The sequence below is a fragment of the Tachyglossus aculeatus genome, chromosome 1 (assembly GCF_015852505.1).
Source record: "Tachyglossus aculeatus isolate mTacAcu1 chromosome 1, mTacAcu1.pri, whole genome shotgun sequence".
Classification (NCBI taxonomy): Eukaryota; Metazoa; Chordata; class Mammalia; order Monotremata; family Tachyglossidae; genus Tachyglossus; species Tachyglossus aculeatus.
In genome coordinates this window covers 52,690,535-52,713,134 of record NC_052066.1, presented here as the reverse complement: position 1 = coordinate 52,713,134, position 22,600 = coordinate 52,690,535, and the positions used below count along the sequence as shown (strand labels likewise).

Here is a 22,600-nt window from a genome sequence, read left to right as displayed (position 1 = left end):
TTAAAACGAGTACGGGCCTAAGACTAAGTGGGCCTGGGTTCTAATTTGGCTCTGCCACTTGCTGTCTGTTGGGCAGGTCACTTCACTTCTCTGGGTCTCAGTTTCCTCAACTGAAAATGGCATTCAAGGCCTGTTTTTCCTCTACTTAGACTGTGAGCCCCTTGTGGGACAGGGACTGTCAGACTTGACTAACTTGTATCTACCTCAGTGCCAACCACAGTGGTTGTCCCATAGTCAGTGCTTAACAAATGCCATAATTAATATTATTAGAATACTTGAGTGACCATAACTGCAAAATTGAAAGGGAAAGTTTAGTTAGAAGCTGGACTATTTTGCTTTACGAAAATCTCTACTGCAATAGAGGAGGGAAGATTGATATAGCCCCTGGCCCAGAAATGTTGAGGTTTTAATTTTTATCCAAGGAAAAAGTTGTCTGTTCCATAAGTTCATAATTTCTGTGGGGCTGGGGTAGGAAATGCTGAGAAGTAACTTGCCAAACCGAATGTCTCATCAATGTTAGCAGCCATACACTAGACTCTTGGTTGCTTAAAAGACAGAAATTCTTTGGTGGTATCTTGGATAATAATAATAATAATAATGATAGCATTTGTTAAGCGCTTACTATGTGCAAAGCACTTTTCTAAGTGCTGGATCAATCAAAGGTATTTGCTGAGTACTCTGTGTGCAGAGCACTGTATTTAGTGCTTGGGAAAGTATAATACAGCTGAGTTGGTAATAATAATAATAATAACTGCATTTATTAAGCATTTACTATGTGCAAGGCACTATTCAAAGTGCGGGGGAGGTTACAAGGTGATCAGGTTGTCTCACGGGGGGCTCACAGTTTTAATGCCTATTTTACAGATGAGGTAACCGAGGCTCAGAGAAGTTAAGCTACTTGCCCAAAGTCACACAGCTGACAACTGGTGGAGCCGGGATTTGAACCCATGACCTCTGACTCCAAAGCCCGGGCTCTTTCCACTGAGCCACGCTGCTTCTCCAGGGAATGGAAGACACATTCCCTATTCAAGAGATGTTTGGGGTCTTCTATTTAGGGATGCATTGCTCTTTCAGTTGGGCAAGGGACTGGTAAGGGTAATCTGCTATTTCTCTTTATGTACACTGTGGACTAGACTCTCTTTTGGCAAGTCACACACTTGGAAGAAATCTCAGCCAGGGTCGTATTCAAATAGGAAGGGCAGATATCTGTGTGCATGCCAGAAAGCTTAAAGATGAATAACAGTCCAAATTATAGGATCTCCTTTTGCAACCCTATTATAATGTACTGAACCAAGAGGGCTTAGGAAATTGGTATTATTGTCATTGTACTGTCTATGGGGAGAGCACATAAAGGGCATTTAAGGTTACAGAGGGAATTATTGCTTCATCTCAAGTCCCAAAACTGCTGTATTTCAAGCCAAACAATATCTTTTGACCTCATTTCTTTCTTCTATAGATAGATGCAACTCAGAAACAAAGGATGGCTGTTTTCAGACTTTTTCATTCTAGTAAATTGAAGGTTGAGAAATAATAAGACAGTGTTGTAACAATTGGGCACTTCCTTTCCAAATTTTGTTCATATTCCTCCGAACTGGTACAAATAAATGCCAACTTCCTTTTCCTATTTTTGAAAGTTTGTAAAATCTTACTTCCCAAATAGGAAATGAATTTTTCATAAGTATTGAAAATCCAATTAATAGTGCCGTAGAAAGGTAGAGATGGTAACTATTGCCTTCTATGAACATTTTTATTCTCAGTGAATGCAAACTTGAAAAATTTCTTATGTTTCATGCATTTTCCCCCAAGACTTGGTGATATGATATGGAATCAGGGTGGTGAATGAAGAGAATACTTTCATAATGTATTTGAAATTAATCAAAACATAAGAAAATGTCCCAGACATCACACTGCTGCCTAATGGGATTTTTTCCATTTACCATGCTTCCATTGAGAATTCATTCCTCTCTCTTTAGAATAAAAGCAGGGTGACTGCAGGAAAAGGTCACTCGATAGTTGCGTGTTAAGGATCCAGAACAAGTTATGGCTTTTACAGTAAATGTGAGGCTTTCTTCAGCCAGCTTCTCAAATAAACAGGATCTGAGGGCTTTAATTTTATCTGATGAATTCAATTGCGGGCTTTGGAATCCACCTATTCAATCGAGAAGCAGCATGGCCTGGTGGAAACAGCACAGGCCTGGAGTCAGAAGGACCTGGGTTCTAAGCCCGGCTCTGTCACTTGTCTGCTGTGTGACTTCGGCCAAGTCACTTAACTTCTCTGTGCCTCAGTTACCTCATCTATAAAATGGGGATTAAGACTGTGAGCCCCATGTGGGGCATAGACTGGGTCCAACCTGATTAGCTTGTATCTACCCCAGCGCTTAGTACGGTGGCTGGTGAATAACAAATAACAGAAAAAAATCATATTGAGTGCTTATTGTACTAGGTGCTTGGGAGAGCACAATATAACAGAATTGGTAAGCACAATCCTTGCCTATTCAGAAGTTTTAGCTTGGAAAGAGGCTTACAAATTGTTGAACCAACTTAGCTTTATGCTTTACATAATTTGATTGTTTTCAGACGTCACCTGTAAGCTCCTAGGTTGATGCAACTTATTCCCAAATTGTATCTGGAACGAATAAAGCCGGGCTGGATTTCTAGAGCTCTTGTGTAGGCTTCGACCGCTTCTTCACTGCGGTCTCCGTTTGCCAAAGTTGCTCCAAGGCGGTTCCACAAGGAATAGTCCTAACAATAAAAGGAGCATTTTCAAAGGCAGTACAGAGTAAGTCATTCTTTCTTTTTCATTCATTCATTCATTCACTCATTCATTCAATGGTATTTATTGAGTGCTTACTGTGTGCAGAGCACTGTACTAAGCGTTGCCAACATGTACTTCCCAAGCACTTAGTACAGTGCTCTGCACACAGTAAGCGCTCAATAAATACAATTGATTGATTGGGAAGTACAAATTGGCAACATATAGATGCGGTCCCTACCCAACAGTGGGTATTTTCCCAGAATAAGGAAGATTGCCAGAAAATAAAAATAATATAAAAGATGAATCTACTCCTTATTGGTATGGAATATGACAGAATGACTCACTCAAAAGACCGTTCATTACCAACAACTTCACAAAACTACTTCAATCCATCAGAGAGCTGCTGAGAATTTGATGCCCTATACGTCTGTTTTTCAATAGGGCCCTTTGGCAATTAGCATTTCTATTTTAGGTATTAAAATATTAATGACTATAGCGGCGCTTCCTTAATGTCAATCGCCACAGACCATTAAGGGGAGGGAAAACTAGAATTCGTGAAACTTTTCTTTTCACGGCAAGTCATCAAGCGTACCTCTGGTCGAACAGTTAAGGCAGCATTAAACGCATCTATCGCTCTATTAAATTCTCCACTCAGGTGGAACAGCACCCCAAGTCCCGTCTGTAAATCGGGGTCTATCGTCTCCCCGTTCTGGTGTGCAGCCTCTAGATACAGCTCCTTTACTCCTTCCAGGACGGAACTAGAAGGGAGAGGGGAGGGAGGCATGGAAGAAGGAACAACAGCATAGACATATCTCACAGATTTATACCAGAGTATTTTTTTTGCATCCAACTAAACCGTTTCATTCAGAGCTAACGGTTCTCTAAACAAAGCTTGTCAAAGAAGTGGGTTGGGTTTTGAATGGTGCAGAAACTCTGGCTCCATCCTCTCTGGGCCAGTGGACTTGATATTCATTCATCCAATTGTATTTATTGAGCGCTTACTGTGTGCAGAGCACTGTACTGAGCACTTGGGAAGTACAAGTTGGATCCATTTTGACTTTGGAAGTCTCAGGAATCTTACTGAAGTTTTCTATACATTACTGATTAAACTGCCTATATAGAGAAGCAGCGTGGCTCAGTGGAAAGAGCCCGGGCTTTGGAGTCAGAGGTCATGGGTTCAAATCCCGGCTCCACCAATTGTCAGCTGTGTGACCTTGGGCAAGTCACTTCACTTCTCTGTGCCTCAGTTCCCTCATCTGGAAAATGGGGGTTAAGACTGTGAGCCCCATGTGGGACAACCTGATCACCTTGTATCCCCCCAGCGCTTAGAACAGGGCTTTGCACATAGTAAGTGCTTAACAAATATTATTGGAAGCAGCGTGGCTCAGTGGAAAGAGCACGGGCTTTGGAGTCAGAGGTCATGGGTTCGAATCCCGGCTCCACCACAAGTCTGCTGTGTGACCTTGGGCAAGTCACTTAACTGCTCTGAGCCTCAGTTACCTCATCTGTAAAAATGGGGATTAAGACTGTGAGCCCCACGTGGGACAACTTGATCACATTGCATCCCCCCAGTGCTTAGAACAGTGCTTTGCACATAGTAAGCGCTTAACAAATGCCATTATTATTATTATGGGGCAAAGCTTTATTCCACTGCCGCATATTTTTTATATTATCTCTAGTGGATCAGCAGCCCAGAGGAGAAGCAGTGTAGCGTAGTTGGAAGAGCTTGGGTCTGAGCATCAGATGACCTGTCTTATCCCGACTCTGTCACTTACCTGCTGAGTAACCTGCCACGTAACCTGCCACATCCCAGAAGCGTCAAGCCTAGGAAAAATGTCAAACTCGAGCTACCAAAATAGATTCTCGATTGAATCTAAACAGATGGGTTCCTATTTTATCAAATCCTTTTGGCCTCTGTACTACTATTGAGGAAAAAAACCCATTATGCATTGTCATTGATGATAGATATTAGCTCACATGTGGCAGGGGGTGATTTAATTTGGTCTTGAAGGGTGGCAGCTTGGCTCAGTGGAAAGAGCCTGGGCGAGGTCATGGGTTCTAATCCCGCTCCACCACTTAGCTGTGTGACTTTGGGCAGGTCATGCCACTTCTCTGGGCCTCAGTTACCTCATCTGTCAAATGAGGATGAAGACTGTGAGCCCCACGTGGGACAACTGACTACCTTGTATCCCCCCCACAGTGCATAGAACAGTGCTTGGCACATAGTAAGTGCTAAACAAGTGCCATTATTATTGTTATTATTCACCTTGAGTCTTGTAAAGGTCATTTTTGTCACTGAACAAAACTAAGTGCACCAGTCAGAGGCTGGACAGTGTTTCAGGCAAATGTGAGTCACTACATCTTGTGTCCCCATGCACACTCAGACAGCCCCACTGTGTGTCGGGGTTCAGGGCATCCCTATTCCTGCAGGTATTTTTTTAAGTCCAAACCCGATCTTTGGTTTTTCTGTTCCTAACGAAAACACCTCTACCCACCCATGTCTCACATCTCCTCTGGCCCTGTGCCCAGGAATACTTCACTCTGAAATGGAAGCTTGTTCCAAGGAATTTAGTCTTTCAGTTGCATTTATTGAGAGCTTACTGCGTGCAGAGCACAGTACTAATGGCTCAGTGGAAAGAGCATGGGCTTTGGAGTCAGAGGTCATGGGTTCAAATCCCAGCTCCACCAATGGTCAGCTGTGTGACTTTGGGCAACTCACGTCACTTCTCTGGGCCTCAGTTCCCTCATCTGTAAAATGGGGATGAAGACTGTGAGCCCCTCATGGGACAACCTGATTACCTTGTAATCTCTCCAGCGCTTAGAACAGTGCTTTGCACATAGTAAGTGCTTAATAAACGCCATTATTATTATTATTATTATTACAATAATAACAATAAACAGACACATTCCCTGTCCACAACAAGTTTACAGTCTAGGGACTTGGAATCCTGAAAGGAATACCTAAAGGCTGAGAACTCTTTAAGCTAGTTCCATGCAAAACTCTGTTTGGGTCCTTAAGTAAGTCACCATTTACTTCCAGAATTGCAGGTTTTAGTTTTGAAGAAAAGAGAGGAAAAGATTTGGAGCCCATTTGGGTGGTTGTGCTGAGCTGACTCAATCAATCAATCGTATTTATTGAGCGCTTACTGTGTGCAGAGCACTGTACTAAGCGCTTGGGAAGTACAAGTTGGCAACATATAGAGACAGTCCCTACCCAACAGTGGGCTCACAGTCTAAAAGGGGGAGACAGAGAACAAAACCAAACATACTAACAAAATAAAATAAATAGAATAGATATGTACAAGTAAAATAGAGTAATAATAGATAAATAGAGTAATAAATAAATAGAGTAATAATAAATAGAGTAATAAATAACTCAACTACTCTAACCACCCACAGCAGTTGAGTCAGGCACCTATGATTGATGTTGTACCCCAAAGCACACTCCCCACTCTAGTCCAAACTCCACTCTGTTGCCCAGGTCATTTTCCTACAAAACCTCTCAGACCATCTTTCCCCACCCCACTCTTCAAGAAACTCCAGTGTTCGATCACCTTGCCCCCTCCTACCTCACAACTCTCCTACTACAACTCAGTCCTCACGCTTCGTTCCTCTACTGCCAGCCTTCTCACTGTACCTCGATTTCCTCTATGTTGTCACTAACCTCTTGCCCTCATCCTGCCTCAGGCTGGGAACGCCCTCCTTCCTCATATTAGACCAACAATTACTTTACTGAAGGCACAACTCCTCCAAGAAGCCTACCCTGATTAAGAGAGAAGCAGCGTGGCTCACTGGATAGAGCACGGGCTTGGGAGTAGTCAGAGGTCATGGGTTCTAATCCCGTCTCCGCCACTTGTCAGCTCTGTGACTTTGGGCAAGTCACTTCACTTCTCCAGGCCTCAGTTACCTCATATGTCAAATGGGGATGAAGACTGTGAGCCCCATGTGGGACAACCTGATTACCTTGTATCCCTCCAGTGCTTAGAACAGTGCTTGGCACATAGTAAGTGCTTAACAAATGCCATCATTATTATTATTAAGCCCTCCTCTCCTTTTCTCCCACTCCCTTCTGCATCACCCTGAATAGCTCCCTTCATTCATCCCCCTCCCAGCCCCACTTTCATTCATTCATTCAATCGTATTTATTCATTCATTCATTCAATCGCATTTATTGGGCACTTACTGTGTGCAGAGCACTGTACTAAACGCTTGGGAAGTACAAGTTGGCAACATATAGAGACAGTCCCTACCCAACAGCAGGACATTTATGTATATATCTGTAATGCATTTATTAATTTATGTATGGATATTGCTGTCTGTCTCCCCCTCTAGACTGTGAGCTTGTTGTGGACAGGGAATGTGTGTTTATTATTATATTGTTCTCTCCCAAGTGCTTAGTACAGTGCTTTGCACACAGTAAGCACTCAATAAATACGACTGAATGAACTCTCTGGAGAAGCCAAGCAATGTGGGGTGGGAACTCCACCCACACAAATGGGTACTTGGAAAGGAATTAATTTCCTTTAGCATTCTGGACGGCAAGAAGTTTCTGTGCTTCACAGTTGGAGCCAGAGGCTGTGACTGACACACACACACACACACACACACACACACACACACACACACCAAGTCTTTATGATTTAATAAAACCACAAGACAAGATGAATCTTCAACGGTTATGACGGCAAGAGATAAACATAATGGCAGGAAATGGCTGATGCCTTAATGCATTAAAAATATCTGACTTGTCAGCCAGGCAGCGACTGGAGGATTTCCTTCCGGCACCTCGTGTTCAATTCAGCATGAAAAGGATGTATTCGTGCTGACAGGGTATATTTGTGGTGAGACTGTGAACTCATTTGCCCAGAGGACTGCCTAGTTGACAGGTGCTGTCTTGGAATGATAGTGGTCCCCGGCTTCCCCTGTCTCCCAGGACTGACCTCTCTAGACTCTGACAATCACACAGATGTGTTGAAGTCAAGATTTCTGGTCTAATGGCATATGACTTCACAAATCTTCTCTAGAAGACAGAGTCCCTGCTAAATATTTGTTTATTTATGACGAACAACCTTCGTCATGCTGCTGATACTATTCTACTAACAGAAAGTGAAGAAGAACTGAAGGGCTTCTTATTAAAAGCCAAGGAACAGCAAAAACATGGGCCTATATTTGAAAGTCAAGAAATCAAGGACCATGACAACTGGAAGTTTTAACACATTTGTAGTGGATGGAGAGAAGATTGAAATAGTTGACAATTTTTCCCTCCTTGAATCGATAGTCAATAATAAAGGGACTAGTAGCCAAGAAATATGCCGAAGATTAATGTTAAGAAGACTTACTATGAAGATCTTTATGAAGACCTCTACCTTTCTGGGCCAGGAGGACTTGAGTAAACAAGAATTTTCTACCCAAAAATGATATTCTAAAGTCCCACCTGCAGATGCGGCCAATATTATGAATTTCCTGCAGATTCTTCACCTGGATACTGTCCATTATATAATAATAGTGCCATTTTCTATCATTTTACAGCAGAAATCCAGAAACCATGAGACGCAAGGGAAGTGTACCACTTTCTCCCAGCAGATAGCAGTGTCTTTCTTTTCATATCTGAGATTTTAATCTCATAAAACATCTGTCCCTTTCATCACAGTGTAGACCTGAGAACCCAGTATTTATCCCTGCTGCTACCATGACAGAAGATAGTGGTAAGATTGAAATGTTACCTTTTCCTGAGGCATAGAATCACTGTAGGTGGTTTCTTACCACTCTAGACTAATGAAATGACTATGTTGGGAAACTGTTTTGGCTTTGACAAAGTTTTGATATTTATATTTGACATGTGCTTTAAAAAAAGAGCTATGTGTGGGACAGGTGCCTGAACCATAGGAACAGTAATCGAAGAGTAGCTTTCTTTGAAGAGTTTAAAAAAAAAATCAGGAATTCAATTTGTCCCAACTTTTGGTACTTGAAGAAAGCTATTTGTAATCTGTAGTGGAAAGGGTGAATAATTCAGTGCTTGGCTTTCCAGGCCCAGGGTTTAGCAATCCTGATTTAATATTAATATAAACAGGGTTACTTGAGTGGATAATTTCAACTTTCACCCTTGCCAAAGTACTTAGATCTCATAGTGACCTTTAGAACAAATTGCTCTATGTGCCTAAAATGACTATGCTAGGTTTTCCATTAGTAAAGGTGTAAGACAAGGATGTATATTATTACCTTATCTGTTCATCCTTTATACTGAATACCTAATGAGAGAAGCCAGACTGGATGAAGACGAACGGGGAGTAAAGACTGGAGGAAGGAATAGAAACAACCTTCGTCATGCTGTTGATACTACCCTACTAGCAGAAAGTGAAGAAGAACTGAAGGGCTCCTTATTAAAAGTTAAGGAACAGAGCAAATACATGGGCCTATATTTGAATGTCAAGAAATCAAGGACCACGACAACTGGAAGTTTTAACACATTTGTAGTGGATGGAGAGAAGATTGAAATAGTTGACAATTTTTCCCTCCTTGAATCGATAGTCAATAATAAAGGAACTAGTAGCCAAGAAATATGCCGAAGATTAATGTTAGGAAGACTTACTATGAAGAGCCTGGAAAAAATCATGAAATGTGCTGATGCAACAACTGCCACAAAATTACAAATTGTCAATTCTACGGTGTTTCCAGTGGCAGTGTATGGATCTGAAAGCTGGACAGTGAAAACACAGCATAGAAAGAACATCGATTCCTTTGTAATGTGGTGTTGGAGAAGACTTTTGTGAATACCATGGATTGCCCGAAAAACAAACAAATGGATTTTAGAGCAAATTAAACCAAAGTGGTCTCTGGAAGGCCAAATAACTCGACTTAGATTAGCATATTTTGGACATATAATCAGGAGGAGACAATTGGAGAAGACACTTTGCTCTGGAGAAGACACTAATGATAGGAAAAGTCCAGGGAAAACATGAAAGAGGAAGACCAGCAGGTAGATGGATAGAGACCATAACAATGATAATGGAAAGACCATTAGAAAGGTTGAGGATTACGGCAGTGGACAGGACGTTCTGGAGAAAGTATATCCATGCAGTCGCTATGAACTGGAAATGACTCAAAAGCACTTAGTAATAATTATTATCAATTAATCAATGGTATTTATTGAGCACTTACTGTGTGAAGAGCACTGTTCTAAGCACTTGGGAGAGTACAATATAACAGAGTTGGTAGACCCACTGGCTATCTGAAACTCCTTATCAATCACCATCCTGTCCCTTGCTTCCCTGAGAGGAAATGGAGGCCCAGGAAGAGAGTCAACTTGGGAAGCCAGATCTTTCCCCAACTCTTACATCAAGCCAGGGAAAGAACCGATTTGGAATAGCTTAGATTCTTTTTTGACTGTGTTTGGAGGCTGGAGAGATATTGAAAGAATCATCCTCTCCAGGACAGGTCTTTCGTAATATTTAATTAGCACTGTGTGTGTGCGCCAAGCACTGTACTGTCCGCTTGGGAGTGTAAATGGGTCTGTACATTTTCTATGAAACAGTTTAGAATTTCCACTTTTTGGTCTTTCTTTCCTTCATTTTCGACTCTTCAGTTATCACCAGGTCAGGGCCAACCAATTAGTCAGTCGATAGCTCAAAGCACACGATCTCTGCCTGACCCCATTATCCCAGCACATTCATTTAGTGCTAACAAGGATGCAAGGAGCTATGAGAAGGTGGGCTATCTGAATATGAAGTTCCCTGATGTTTTTAGTTATGCTTTAATTATTTTTTAACTGAAATACCAGGTTTCATCGAATCATAGTCTTTCCATGGTAGCATTCTGTGAGAATTGGGAGATTCTTTTAATTAAAAGTGTGTAAAGTTCAAAGAGCTTTTCAGAAAAAAAGGTATTGTGTTATATTATTGAAACTATCATATACTCAGGATAATAAAATAATAATAATTGTGATATTTGTTAAGTGCTTACTATGTGCCACGCACTGTACTAAGCACTGGGGTGGGCACAAGCAAATTAGGTTGGACACAGTCCCTGTCCCCCATGGGGCTCAATCCTCATTTTACATATGAGGTAACTGAGGCACAGAGGAGTGAAGTGACTTGCCCAAGGTCACACAGCAGACGTGTGGCAGAGCAGGGATTAGAACCCATGACCTTCTGATATCCAGCCCCATGCTCTGTCCACTATGCCATGCTGATGGAATTCCTGATTAACTCCCCCGCCATCTTCATCATCACATTCCAAAAACCACTTCAAGCCTCAAATCTTCACCTATTTGCTATGCTTTAGTCATTTACATACGTTTATTATAATTGATTTTTTCATTCTTCATCAATTTAGTAATGACAATAATGATTGTGGTATTTATAAAGTGATTAACAAACAGGAACAACTGTGGTCTAGTGGGAAGAGCACATGGGCCTGGGAACCAGAGGACCCGGATTCTAATCTCAGCTCTACCAGTTGCCTGAGGTGTTGATTTAGGGTAAATCACTTAACTTCTCTGTGCTTCAGGTTCCTCAACCGTAAAATGGGGATTCAAAACCTGATTTTGTTTTTTTCTTATGGTATTCATTAAATGCTTACTATGTGCCAGGCACTGTACTAAGCAGTGGGGAAGATACAAGTTAATCAGGTTGGATACAGTCCCTGTCCCGCATAGAGTTCACAGATGAGATAACTGAGATACAGAGAGATTACATGATTTTCCCAAGGTCACAAAATAGACAAGAGGCAGAGCTGGGATTAGAACTCAAGTCCTTCTGATTCCCAGGCCCTGTTCTACCTCCTACTTGGGATGTGAGTCCCAAGTAAGACAAGGTCTGTGTCCAGCCCAACTTGTATCTACCCCAGGGCTTAGACCAGTGCTTGACACATAGTAAGCACTTAGCGAATAACATACATAATAGTAATAATAGTAATTAAAGTGTTTACTATGTAACAAGAGCTATACTAAGCACTGGGGTCGTTACAAGATAATGCATAACAGAATTACTAGGCATGCACTAAAAGAGCATTCAATGTATCTGAGGGATTGGCACTGAAATAATAACTACTGCTTCATCAGCCTCCATGTTGATGTCCCTGCCGCCAGTCTCTCCTCTCTCCACTCAATTCTTCGCTCTGCTTCTTCAAATTTTTTCCTCAAACATCATTTGTACATGTCTCCCCACTTTTCAAAAGCCTCCAATGGCTGCCCATTACTCTCCTCATCAAGCAGACTCTCCTGACCATTGGCTTTGGGGCATTCAATCAGCTCTCTCCCCTTAACTTATTTTTGTTCCTCTCCCACTACAACCCACCTCACACTCTCTATTCTGCTTACTCTCTATTCTGCTTCCCAAACTACTCACTCCGTTTCATTGTCACATCTCTTGCTCAATCCCTTCCTCCACCTAGGAATTCCTTCCCTTTTCACATCAGCAAACCACTATTCCCCATTTTCTGAAATTGCTTTCTCCAGGAGGCCTTTCCTTGATTAACCTCTCATTTCCCTCTCCCCGCCTCTAAACTGTAAGCTCATTGTAGGCAGGAAAGCAGCAATTGCATAGCGGATAGAGGTCATGGTTTTAATCCTGGCTCCGCCAATTGTCTGCTGTGTGATTTTGTGCAAGTCACTTCACTTTTCTGTGCCTCAGTGACCACATCTATAAAATGGGGATTGAGACTGCGAACCCTGTATGCGACGGGGACAGTGTTCAACCCGATTTGCTTCTATCCACCCTAGCACTTAGTAAGCACCTTACAGATACCACAATTATTATTATTATTATGTATCCATTTATTGTTATATTGTACCCACCCAAGCACTCAGTACCATACTCTGCACACAGAAAATAATAAATACGATTGATTGAATGAATGAATAAATCTCCCTGCACTATTCCTCCACAAATGCCACTTCAGCTCTTCCACATCACCTAAGCCTCACACTCCCACACTGAACTTCTGTACATATTTTACACTTCTTCCTCCTACCTGTAATTTATTTTAGTGTCTGTCTTTATGCACTGCTTGAGCTCAGGGATCAGAACAATTAACTCTATTGTATGTTCCCAAGTACTTAGTACAGTCACTGCATAGAGGAAATGCTCGATAAATACTAATGATTGATCAGTGAAGTCTTTCAGGTGCCTAGCAAGAGGCCTTCACTCATTCATTCATTCATTCAATCACATTTATTGAGTGCTTAATGAATGTGGAGCACTGTACTAAGTTCTTGGGAGAGTACAATATCAAAATAAACAAGCACATTCCCTACCTACAATAAGCTTACAGTCTAGAGGGGGAGATAGACATTAACACAAATAAATAAATTACAGATAAGGACATAATTACCACTTTTCCCACCTCACTCTCTTCCCTTCAGTCATCTAATGGGAGCCTTAAGACTAACATCCAAACAACTTGGTTTCAGTAGTGCTTAGAACAGTGCTTGGCACATAGTAAGTGCTTAACAAATACCATTATTATTATTATTATTATTTGGCAGCTGAGTCTCCTGTTCTAGCCCTTCCAATATCCCATGCTTAGAATGGCTGCCTTCATTCTTTCATTCAATTCATTCAATCGTATTTATTGAGTACTTACTGTGTGCAGAGCACTGTACTAAGCGCTTGGGAAGTACAAGTTGGCAACATATAGAGACGGTCCCTACCCAACAGTGGGCTAATTCACGGAGTATTTAAATTGGAACTGCTTTTCTTAACTGACCTGAAGAATCCAATCTAGGCAGTAGCTTGCAAATTGGAGAAATTTGTCATTTGACATTATTTTTTCCTAAAGTGTAACTATGTACAGTGGTTTGCAAATGTATTAATTCATTCAATAGCATTTATTGAGTGTTTACTATGTGCAGAGCACTGTACTAAGCACTGGAAAGTACAATTCAGCAATAAAGTCAATCCCTACCCACACCGGGCTTACGGTCTAGAAGATATATAGATTCATTCATTCATTCAATCACATTTATTGAGCGCTTACTGTGTGCAGAGCACTGTACTAAGCGCTTGGGAAGTACAAGTTGGCAACATATAGAGACAGTCCCTACTCAACAACAGGTTCACAGTCTAGAAGGGGGAAACAGACAACAAAACAAAACATGTATACAGGTGTCAAGTCGTCTACAAATAGAACTAAAGCTAAATGCACATCATTAACAAAATAAATAGAATAGATATATGTATATATTTATATAGAATATAAATATATATTCTATATATATATTCTATATATAGAGAGAATAGAATATATTCTAATAATATATATTCTATTCTATATATATATAGATTCTATTCTATTATATATATATTCTAGAATAGAATAGTATATAGTATATATATATGCATTCAGATGCATTTCATTCATTCTATATATATATATTCTGTATATATATATATTCTATATATGTATATATATATATATAGAATATAGATGTTTAATGAACGCTATTGCATGATAACATCGTTACCTATCAACTGGCGACTTAGACATTCTCCGAGTAAGTCCTGGAGATCCCTTCTTGTTTTTCACTAAGTATTTATACTTTGGGTTTTGCCGAATCCAGTTCTTCAGGACTTCACAAGCATCCTGTTGATGGCCCGTATTCGTATAACTCACTGACAAGGCCATCAATGCTTTCAAGTTGTTGGGTTGTAATTCCAAGCACCTGAAAAAGGTCAAAAATAGTTAAATTTGAAACTTCAAAGCCTACAGCAATTCACTGTCTTTATAACTCCATTTAATTATCACTGTGGCATTTGTTGGGTGCATAGTAAGCACTAAGTACTCAGCACCAAGGTATTCTTTCATTCATTCAATTGTATTTACTGAGCGCTTACTGTGTGCAGAGCACTGCACAAAGCACTTGGGAAAGTACAATACAACAATAAACAGTGATGTTCTCTGCCCACAACAAGCTCAAGATACAAGATAATCAGGTTCTGCGTGGGGCTCACAGTCTAACAGGGGAAAAAGGAATTTGAATGATAGCATTTATCAGTATTTTTGCATCATATCCTGTGGAAGACGAATGATTTATAGATGAGGAAATTCAGATGCATTTCATTCATTCATTCAATTGTATTTGTTGAGCGCTTACTGTGTGCAGAGCACTGTACTAAGCGCTTGGGAAGTACCAGTTGACAACATATAGAGACAGTCCCTACCCAACAGTGGGCTCACAGTCTAGAAGGGGGAGACAGAGAACAAAACAGAACATTTTAGTCTTTATACTTTTACTCTACAAACATCAAGTTGCTCTGTTCCTGGGGGTGAGAGGCTGAGGTTTTCACATGACAAAATAACACAAGTCCGAAGTGGGTATGCACTGACGAATCATATTGAACAGCAGGCTGTGATTTCAGAAGTTGGGGATAAATTCGTTTAGATGTGTACGTAGATACTCTAATCACATCTGGAGCTTTGCATTAGATAAATACATTAGCTGAAAAGTGCATAAAGCAAACTTCCTGGCAGATAAAGCAGGTTAATAATTTAATAGGCAGCTATAATTTAGCTGACTTACAGAAGGTTTTGGTTTAAAGATCGGATAATTATATTTCTATGTGTCTAGTGCTCGTCTCAGGAGACCTATGATTCAAAAAGCGTGGCCAGCTAATGTTAATTAGGAAAAAACCTTTGCTCTAGAATGTGTTAATTCTAAAAAAGGATTACATTTTCACTATGTGTTCCATTTACTATTATATTTATTTTGTTAATGATTTACATATAGCTTTAATTCTATTTGTTCTGATGATTTTGACACGTCTACAAGTTTTGTTTTGTTGTCTGTCTCCCCCTTCTATATGTTGCCGACTTGTACTCCCCAAGCGCTTAGTACAGTGCTCTGCACACAGTAAACGCTCAATAAATACGATCAAATGAATGAATGAATTTGTCATGACACAACCTTTATAAGATCAGAATCACAAAAGAAATGACATTATTGGGTCACATCTTCAGTTTATTAATTCAGCATTTGTCTTCAGCTGTGGATTCAGGAAGCATGGAAGAACTGTGTAATGCTCGTCATCTTTGAAATCCACCCAGACTGTGAGTTCACTGTGGGCAGGGAATATGTCTGTTTGTTGTTGTAGAGTACTCTCCCAAGTGCTTAGTACAGTGCTTTGCACACAGTAAGTGCTCAAGAAATGCAACTGAATGAATGAATAGACCATTTAACATTTTTAATTTTCCTTTCTACATCCCTTTTCCCTCTCAGTCTACTAGAGACCTACTGTCCACACATTTGAGCCAAACTATGCTTTTATTTTTGACCTGCAATGTTAACTAATTTGAAAGTTTTAGCACCAAGTTTATGAAGTGCTTTTTTTCCTTTCTTTTCTTGTATTTGAATTGACCACTTTCAAGCTCCAAGGGGACATCTTTGTCCCTTTGCTGGGGTATCTGGTGCACAACAATTTGGGTTTTGCCTGTTATACCTTAGGAACTTTTGATAATTTCAGTCAGTTTTCATCTTGCTAGACTGAAGAGTCTTATTCTTTTCAGTCGCTCATGTGCAATCTTGTCTACCCCCTGCATTATTGCAATTCTCCTCCAAACAGAATAGTGGCCGGGTGGAATGGGCACGGGACTGAGTGTCAGAAGATACCCATTGCCACCACTGGCCTACTGGGAGACCTTAGGCAAGTCACAACCTCTTGAAACCTCAGTTTCCTTACTTGTAAAGTGATCATATAGAATAGGTTGTGTATACTATATTGGACTAGAACTATGTCCTCACTGTACCTCGTTCTCACCTGTCCCGCCATCGACCCCCGGCCCACATCCTCCCCCTGGCCTGGAATGCCCTCCCTCCACACTACCGCCAAGCTAGCTCTCTTCCTCCCTTCAAAGCCCTACTGAGAGCTCACCTCCTCCAGGAGGCCTTCCCAGAATGAGCCCCCTTTTTCCTCTCCTCCTCTCCATCCCCCCCCACCCTACCTTCTTCCCCTCCTCACAGCACCTGTATATATGTTTGTACAGTTTAATTACTCTATTTATTTTACTTGTACATATTTACTATTCTATTTAGTGTGTTAAATGATGTGCATCTAGCTTTATTTCTATTTATTCTGATGACCTGACACCTGTCCACATGTTTTGCCTTGTTGTCTGTCTCCCCCTTCTAGACTGTAAGCATGTTATTGGGTAGGGATCGTCTCTATACGTTGCCAACCTGTACTTCCCAAGCACTTAGTACAGTGCTCTGCACACAGTAAGTGCTCAATAAATATGATTGAATGAACTATGTCCAATCCCATAACCTTATACCTACCACAGCATATAGCCAATTACATACTAAACCCTTAAAAATAGTATGATTGTATCCTATTATGCCCTTTCCTGAGTTGAAGCAACCAGAAATGCCCACAAAATACCTTTTTTTGTTTTATTTTGAATCACCTTCCTGATGATGTCCAATATCCGGCCTTTTTATCTGCATCTAAATATTGGCCCAATGGTTTAAATAATTCGCAAGGCCTCTGAGCCCTCATTCCTAAATTGTAACTGAGACCTCACAGCTCATTATCATGTAGTTGTAATTTGGCTTACTCTTTTCTGGGTGCTTTTTTTTTTAGTATTGTTCACTCGGATCTCACCCAGACTTGAGGTCTTTCCACATTTGTCCCCATTTAACCTATATTTCACTACCTGGGACATAAGTACCCTCAGCAACCTTTGAGATTCAACTGTGCATTCCCTGTTCAAGACCTTCGAGGATGACGGCCAGTTCCTTTAGAATCTCCCCATTTCTATCCTGAATAGTGTCCCTTTAGTCAAACCCTTCTATTCTAAATTTTTAGCCCGTTTTTCTCTCTGTGACAGACCATTCCCTCCAACCCTGTGAGCCTGCAGATTGTTTAGAAACCCTTTGATGGCATCTCATCAAAGGCCTCAAGAAAATCAAAATACCTCAAGTCTACAGTTCCTCTCTATCCACATGTTTTCTGAACCCTTGAAAGAGACCTAGCAGCTTAGGGAGGGACAATTTCCCTTTATAAGACCACGTTGTTCTGGCGACACATTGTGTGTTTTTCTAAGTACTCAGTGATCTTAAATTAAATGGTAGATTCAACTCATTTTCCTGGTAAAACCCATCAGTCTAATTCCCTTGATAACCTCTGAAACACTTCTTATAAAGAGGACTTCACTGGGAGAACTTATTATAGGCTCACGTGGTCTCAGTTTTTCCATTTTAGCCAACACTTTTTACTTCCTATAGATGTAAGCTGAATTAATTTATGCAATGGTCTCCCCAATGGGCCCAGGGAAGGCTTTAGTTATTTATTATTCTTTACAATGTGCCATCTTCTACCCAATCTGCTCTCCTCTCTGACACTCCTGATTCCCTCTTCCATCCCATAAACCAAACCCTGCCCCGTACGGCTCTTTATCCTTGCAACGTGCTCCATCGCGGCTGCACCTGTCTTTTTCTGGGCACCTGACTGCCTTGCCAGAGTGCTATCTGGGATCCCAAAGCAGCAGGGTGGTGTACGGCAGGACTGTGAAGTGATGGAGGTGGCCACCCTCCCCACCTCTCCTCCTGCAGCCTTGGGAGTCCATCCTGTAGGGGGAATTTCACGGCAAGAAAAGGACGGAGATGACTATATCAGGACAAAAATAAAAGAAAAAAAAGGTCATGTATGGCGGGGTCGGGTTAGGAAGTGCAGGGCCAGCCTGGTGAGGCATTAGGTGCAGAAAAACTACAGGAATGGAGGCTTGAAGTAGTCTTGGGATCATGGAGAAGTCAGTCAATTATATTTATTGAGCGCTTACTGTGTGCAGAGCACTGTCCTAAGCACTGGGGAGAATACAATACAACAATAAACAGGCACGTTCCCTGCTCACAACGTGCTTAGAGTCTAGAGGGGGAGACCGACATTAGGGGTAGGGTGGGCGGGGAGAATGGTGTGGTGAGTAAAGAAAAATAAATACAAGGGCTTACCAGGGGGATGGGTGGGGCTCCTTCTCCACTCATTCATCTCCAACTCATGGAGCTTGTCTCTCCCCATCCATTTCTCTTCCTCCCCACTCAAATATTCCAAACTACATTTCCTCCCCAGCTTCAAGGCTCTTCTAAAAATCCAAGAGGCAATTTCCCAACAACTCTCATCATCCTGATCATGCCATCCTATGAGCTACCCTCAGCACTTATGTACCTGTCTGCTTATTAGTTCTTTAGTTATTAGTTCCTTTATATGTTTAGCCACCTATTCAATTGAATATTTTTAATCAGTTGTATGTCCCACTTTTTATTCTCATACTTGCATATTTGCAATTTTTACCTGCCTCTCTACCCTATGAGATGGTAAATTCCTCAATGGCAAGGACACATCTTTAACTTCTATTGCACGCTCTGCCCACATTAGGTGCATGATAGATACTGATCACGGTGGTGGTGATGACAAAGGGTTTACTGGAGATCTGTCAGACCTCATGGTATGGGAGCTGTTAGAAAGGATAGAATACATATTCATGCCTGCGGAGGCTATCTGGGCTGGTGTTTCTCTACATCCACTTTATTTAATCAATCAAACAATCACATTTATTGAGTGCTTACTGTGTGCAGAGAACTGTACTTGGTGCTTGGGAGAGTACAGTATAACAGTGTTGGTAGACACATTCCCTGCCTACAATGATTTGGCAGAAAACATCCTATATGGCCCCCACAAGGTTTAACTACCACCTGACTTTCTACAAAGCACACTTGAAGTAGTGCTGGATTCACTAACTATTCACCGGTGAAGACAGACTGAAAATCTATCCCTTTTTTTTTTTGTCTCAGACGGTCCCCTGAATCTATCACTGGTTTCTGATTTTAATGTATTTGAAGAATATTTTGCTTTGTCTGCACTTCGTCTTCCTTGAGTGAGCTTTCTGCTTTTCAAAGGATGACATTTTCCTTCTGATGATCTGATTACCCAGTCTTTCATATGCCTCTTTGGTTCTTGGCACACAGTTTACTGTCAGCTCGCCGTGGGCAGGAATGTGTCTATTATTGTATTGTATTCTCCCCATCCTCAGTACAGTGCTCTGTATACAGTAAGTGGTCAATAAATATGATTTACTGATTGACTACCACTCTCAGCATCTTCTTTGCAAATGCCCATATCATTTCCATGACACCCTTTCCTAAAATTAAATACCCTTGACTTTAATTTTGGTTTTCTCCCTCTGTCCCACTCCATGCAAGAATGTTAAATTTAAGCAAGTTGTTATTCTTGCATAGCTTTCTCATATATGCATACTGCATCAGGTCTTTTCCCACTACTCAGGAATTAAATCCAGAATATTTCTTTCTTTGTGGATTTGACCAACTGCTCCAGAAGAGTAATTTTTCCTACCACTAAAGCATTATTTCCACTCTTCTCCTGATGAGTTTATTCAGTTTAGCTATAGGAAAATAATTGATATCTTCCTTGTTTTCCTTCTATCTCTCTGGCTTCTCCTTCTCAGTGTCTTTTGCCAGCTCCTCTGTCTCCCACACCCTAACTGATGGATTCCTTCCAGGCTTAGTCCCCATCTATTTGTAATCTAAACCTACTCACTGGAGAACTCATTTGCTCTCATGGCTTATTTCTCCATCCTTACTGATTCCCATGCTGATTGTCCAATGTCCTCATCAGCTGTTTCAGACATTTGACTCCCTTCTCAAACCTCTTGACCTTCCAACCCTACCATCTCTTTCCCCTAATGACCTGGACGTGTTCTTTATTGAGAACATTGAAACTATGGGGTGAAATATCCCTAAAATTTCCTCCGATCCTCTCCAGTCCTTTCCTTCTCCTGCCCCTTCTTTGACTCTCCCATCTTTCCCAGCAGTATCTCAAGAGGAGATATCTCACCTCCTCTCAAAATCCACCTTCTCCACCTTTGCCTCCAACCCCATCTCTTCATATCTTCTCAAAGCATTTGCCCCCTCCCTTCTTCCTTTCATGACCCCCATCTTCAACTGTTCACTCTCCAATGACTTCCTCCCCCCATTCTCAAACATTCTCATGTATCCCCACCCTAAAAAAACTGGCTCCCTCCAGTTATTGTCCCATCTCCCACCTACTATTCCTCTCCAACCGTCTTGAGTGAGTTGTCTAAACCCACTGCTTCTATTTCATCTCTTCCAATTCTCTCCTTCACCCCTTCCAACGTGGCTTCCTCCCCCTTCACTCCACCAAACTTTCCCTCTCAAAGGTCACCAATGATCTCCTTTATGTCAAATTCAATGGCCTCTACTCCATCCTGATCCTCTTCGACCTCTTAGGTGCCTTTGACACAGTGGATCAATCCCTTCTCCTGGATACATGAACTAATCTTGGCTTCAGTGACACTGTCCTCTCCTAGTTCTCCTATCTCTCTGGCCGCTCATTCTCAGTCTCTTTCTCAGACTTCTCCTCTGCCTCCCATCCCCTAAATGTGGGAATCCCTCTGGCTCCCCTCCACTTTCCATCTACTCCCATTCCCTTGGAGAACTTATTCTCCCATGGCTTCAGCTACCATCAGTATGTGGATGGTTTCCAAATCTACATCTCCAGCCCTGATCTTCCTCTTTTTCTGCAGTCTAGCATTTCCTCCTGCCTTCAGGACATCTCTATTTGGATATTCCACTGACACCTCAAACTGAAACATGTTTAAAACAGAACCGCTCATCTTCCCACCCGAATCCTAGCCTCCCCTGAGACTTTCCCATTACTGGAGACAACACCACTGACCTCCCTGTCTCATAGGCCCATAACCTTAACTTTCATTCATTCATTCATTCACATTTATTGAGCGCTTGCTCCTCTGTGCACAATAGCTCTAGAATCTGCCCCTTCCTCTCCAATCAAACCACTCACACATTCATCCAAGCATGTATATTCCACTTTGACAATGACAGCAGTCTCCTCACTGATCTCCGTGCCTCTAGATTCTTTTTTTTTCTAGGCTGTACTTCACTCTGCTGCCCTGGTCATTTCTTCTAAAAAAAATATATAGTCCAATATCTCCCAACTCCTCAGAACCCCATCCACCTCTGCTTCAAACAGAGACACCTTACCATCAGTTCTAAGACACTCAAATGTCACCCCCACAGCTCACCTCAGCAATCTACTACAACCCAACCAGCACACTTCAATCTACGGTCAACCTAACTCTCTTTACTTCAATTTCTCCGATACCTCCACCGATTCCTTGTTCTAACACTCCCTCTGACCTGGAACTCCCCTCCCTTCAAATCCAATTAACCAGCTTCAAAACCCTCCCCATCTTCAAGACTCTCTTGCAAATCCTATCTCTTGCAAGAAACCTTCCCTCACTAAGCCCTCTTTTCTCATATTCACTCTCCCTTCTGTATCATCAGTGCGCATGGGTCTGTAACCTTTGAGCACTTTGATATTCACCCTACTCCCAGCCCCAAAGCACTTATGTACATATCCAGCTGTATTTATTTTAATGTCTATCTCTCCATCTAGTCTGTATACTACCTGTGGGCAGGGATCATGTCTACTAACTCTTTTGAACTGTGTTCTTCCAAATGCTCAGTATAGTTGTCTGCACACATGAAGTGCTCAGTAATTGACTGATTGATTGATTCCATTTTTACATATCTTCTGTAATTTATTTTAATGTCTGTCTCCCCCTCTAATCTTTATACTCCAGAAGCAGCATGGCTTAGTGGATAGACCACAGGCCTGGTTCTAATTCCGGCTCTGCCACATGTCTCCTGTGTGACCTTGGGCAAGTCACTTTACTTCCCTAGGCCTCAGTTACCTCATCTGTAAAATGGGGATTAAGAATGTGAGCCCATATGGGATAGGGACTGTGTCCAACCTGATTAACTTGATCTACCCCAGTATTTAGAGCAGTGCTTGGCAC

At 41.5% G+C, this 22,600-nt stretch overlaps 1 protein-coding gene across 12 annotated transcripts in view; it reads right to left on the bottom strand.

Annotated features, from left to right (window-relative positions):
• PEX5L (peroxisomal biogenesis factor 5 like) overlaps positions 1-22,600 on the bottom strand; it is a 320,579-nt gene that overhangs the window by 3,714 nt on the left and 294,265 nt on the right. For all 12 annotated transcript variants that reach the window (XM_038744156.1, XM_038744197.1, XM_038744242.1 and 9 more), the window contains 3 exons: positions 14,217-14,414; positions 3,348-3,513; positions 2,585-2,742 (listed from right to left, as the gene is read on the bottom strand). In XM_038744156.1, coding sequence (XP_038600084.1) covers positions 2,585-2,742; positions 3,348-3,513; positions 14,217-14,414 — 522 coding nt within the window. The remainder of the gene's footprint in view (positions 1-2,584; positions 2,743-3,347; positions 3,514-14,216; positions 14,415-22,600) is intronic.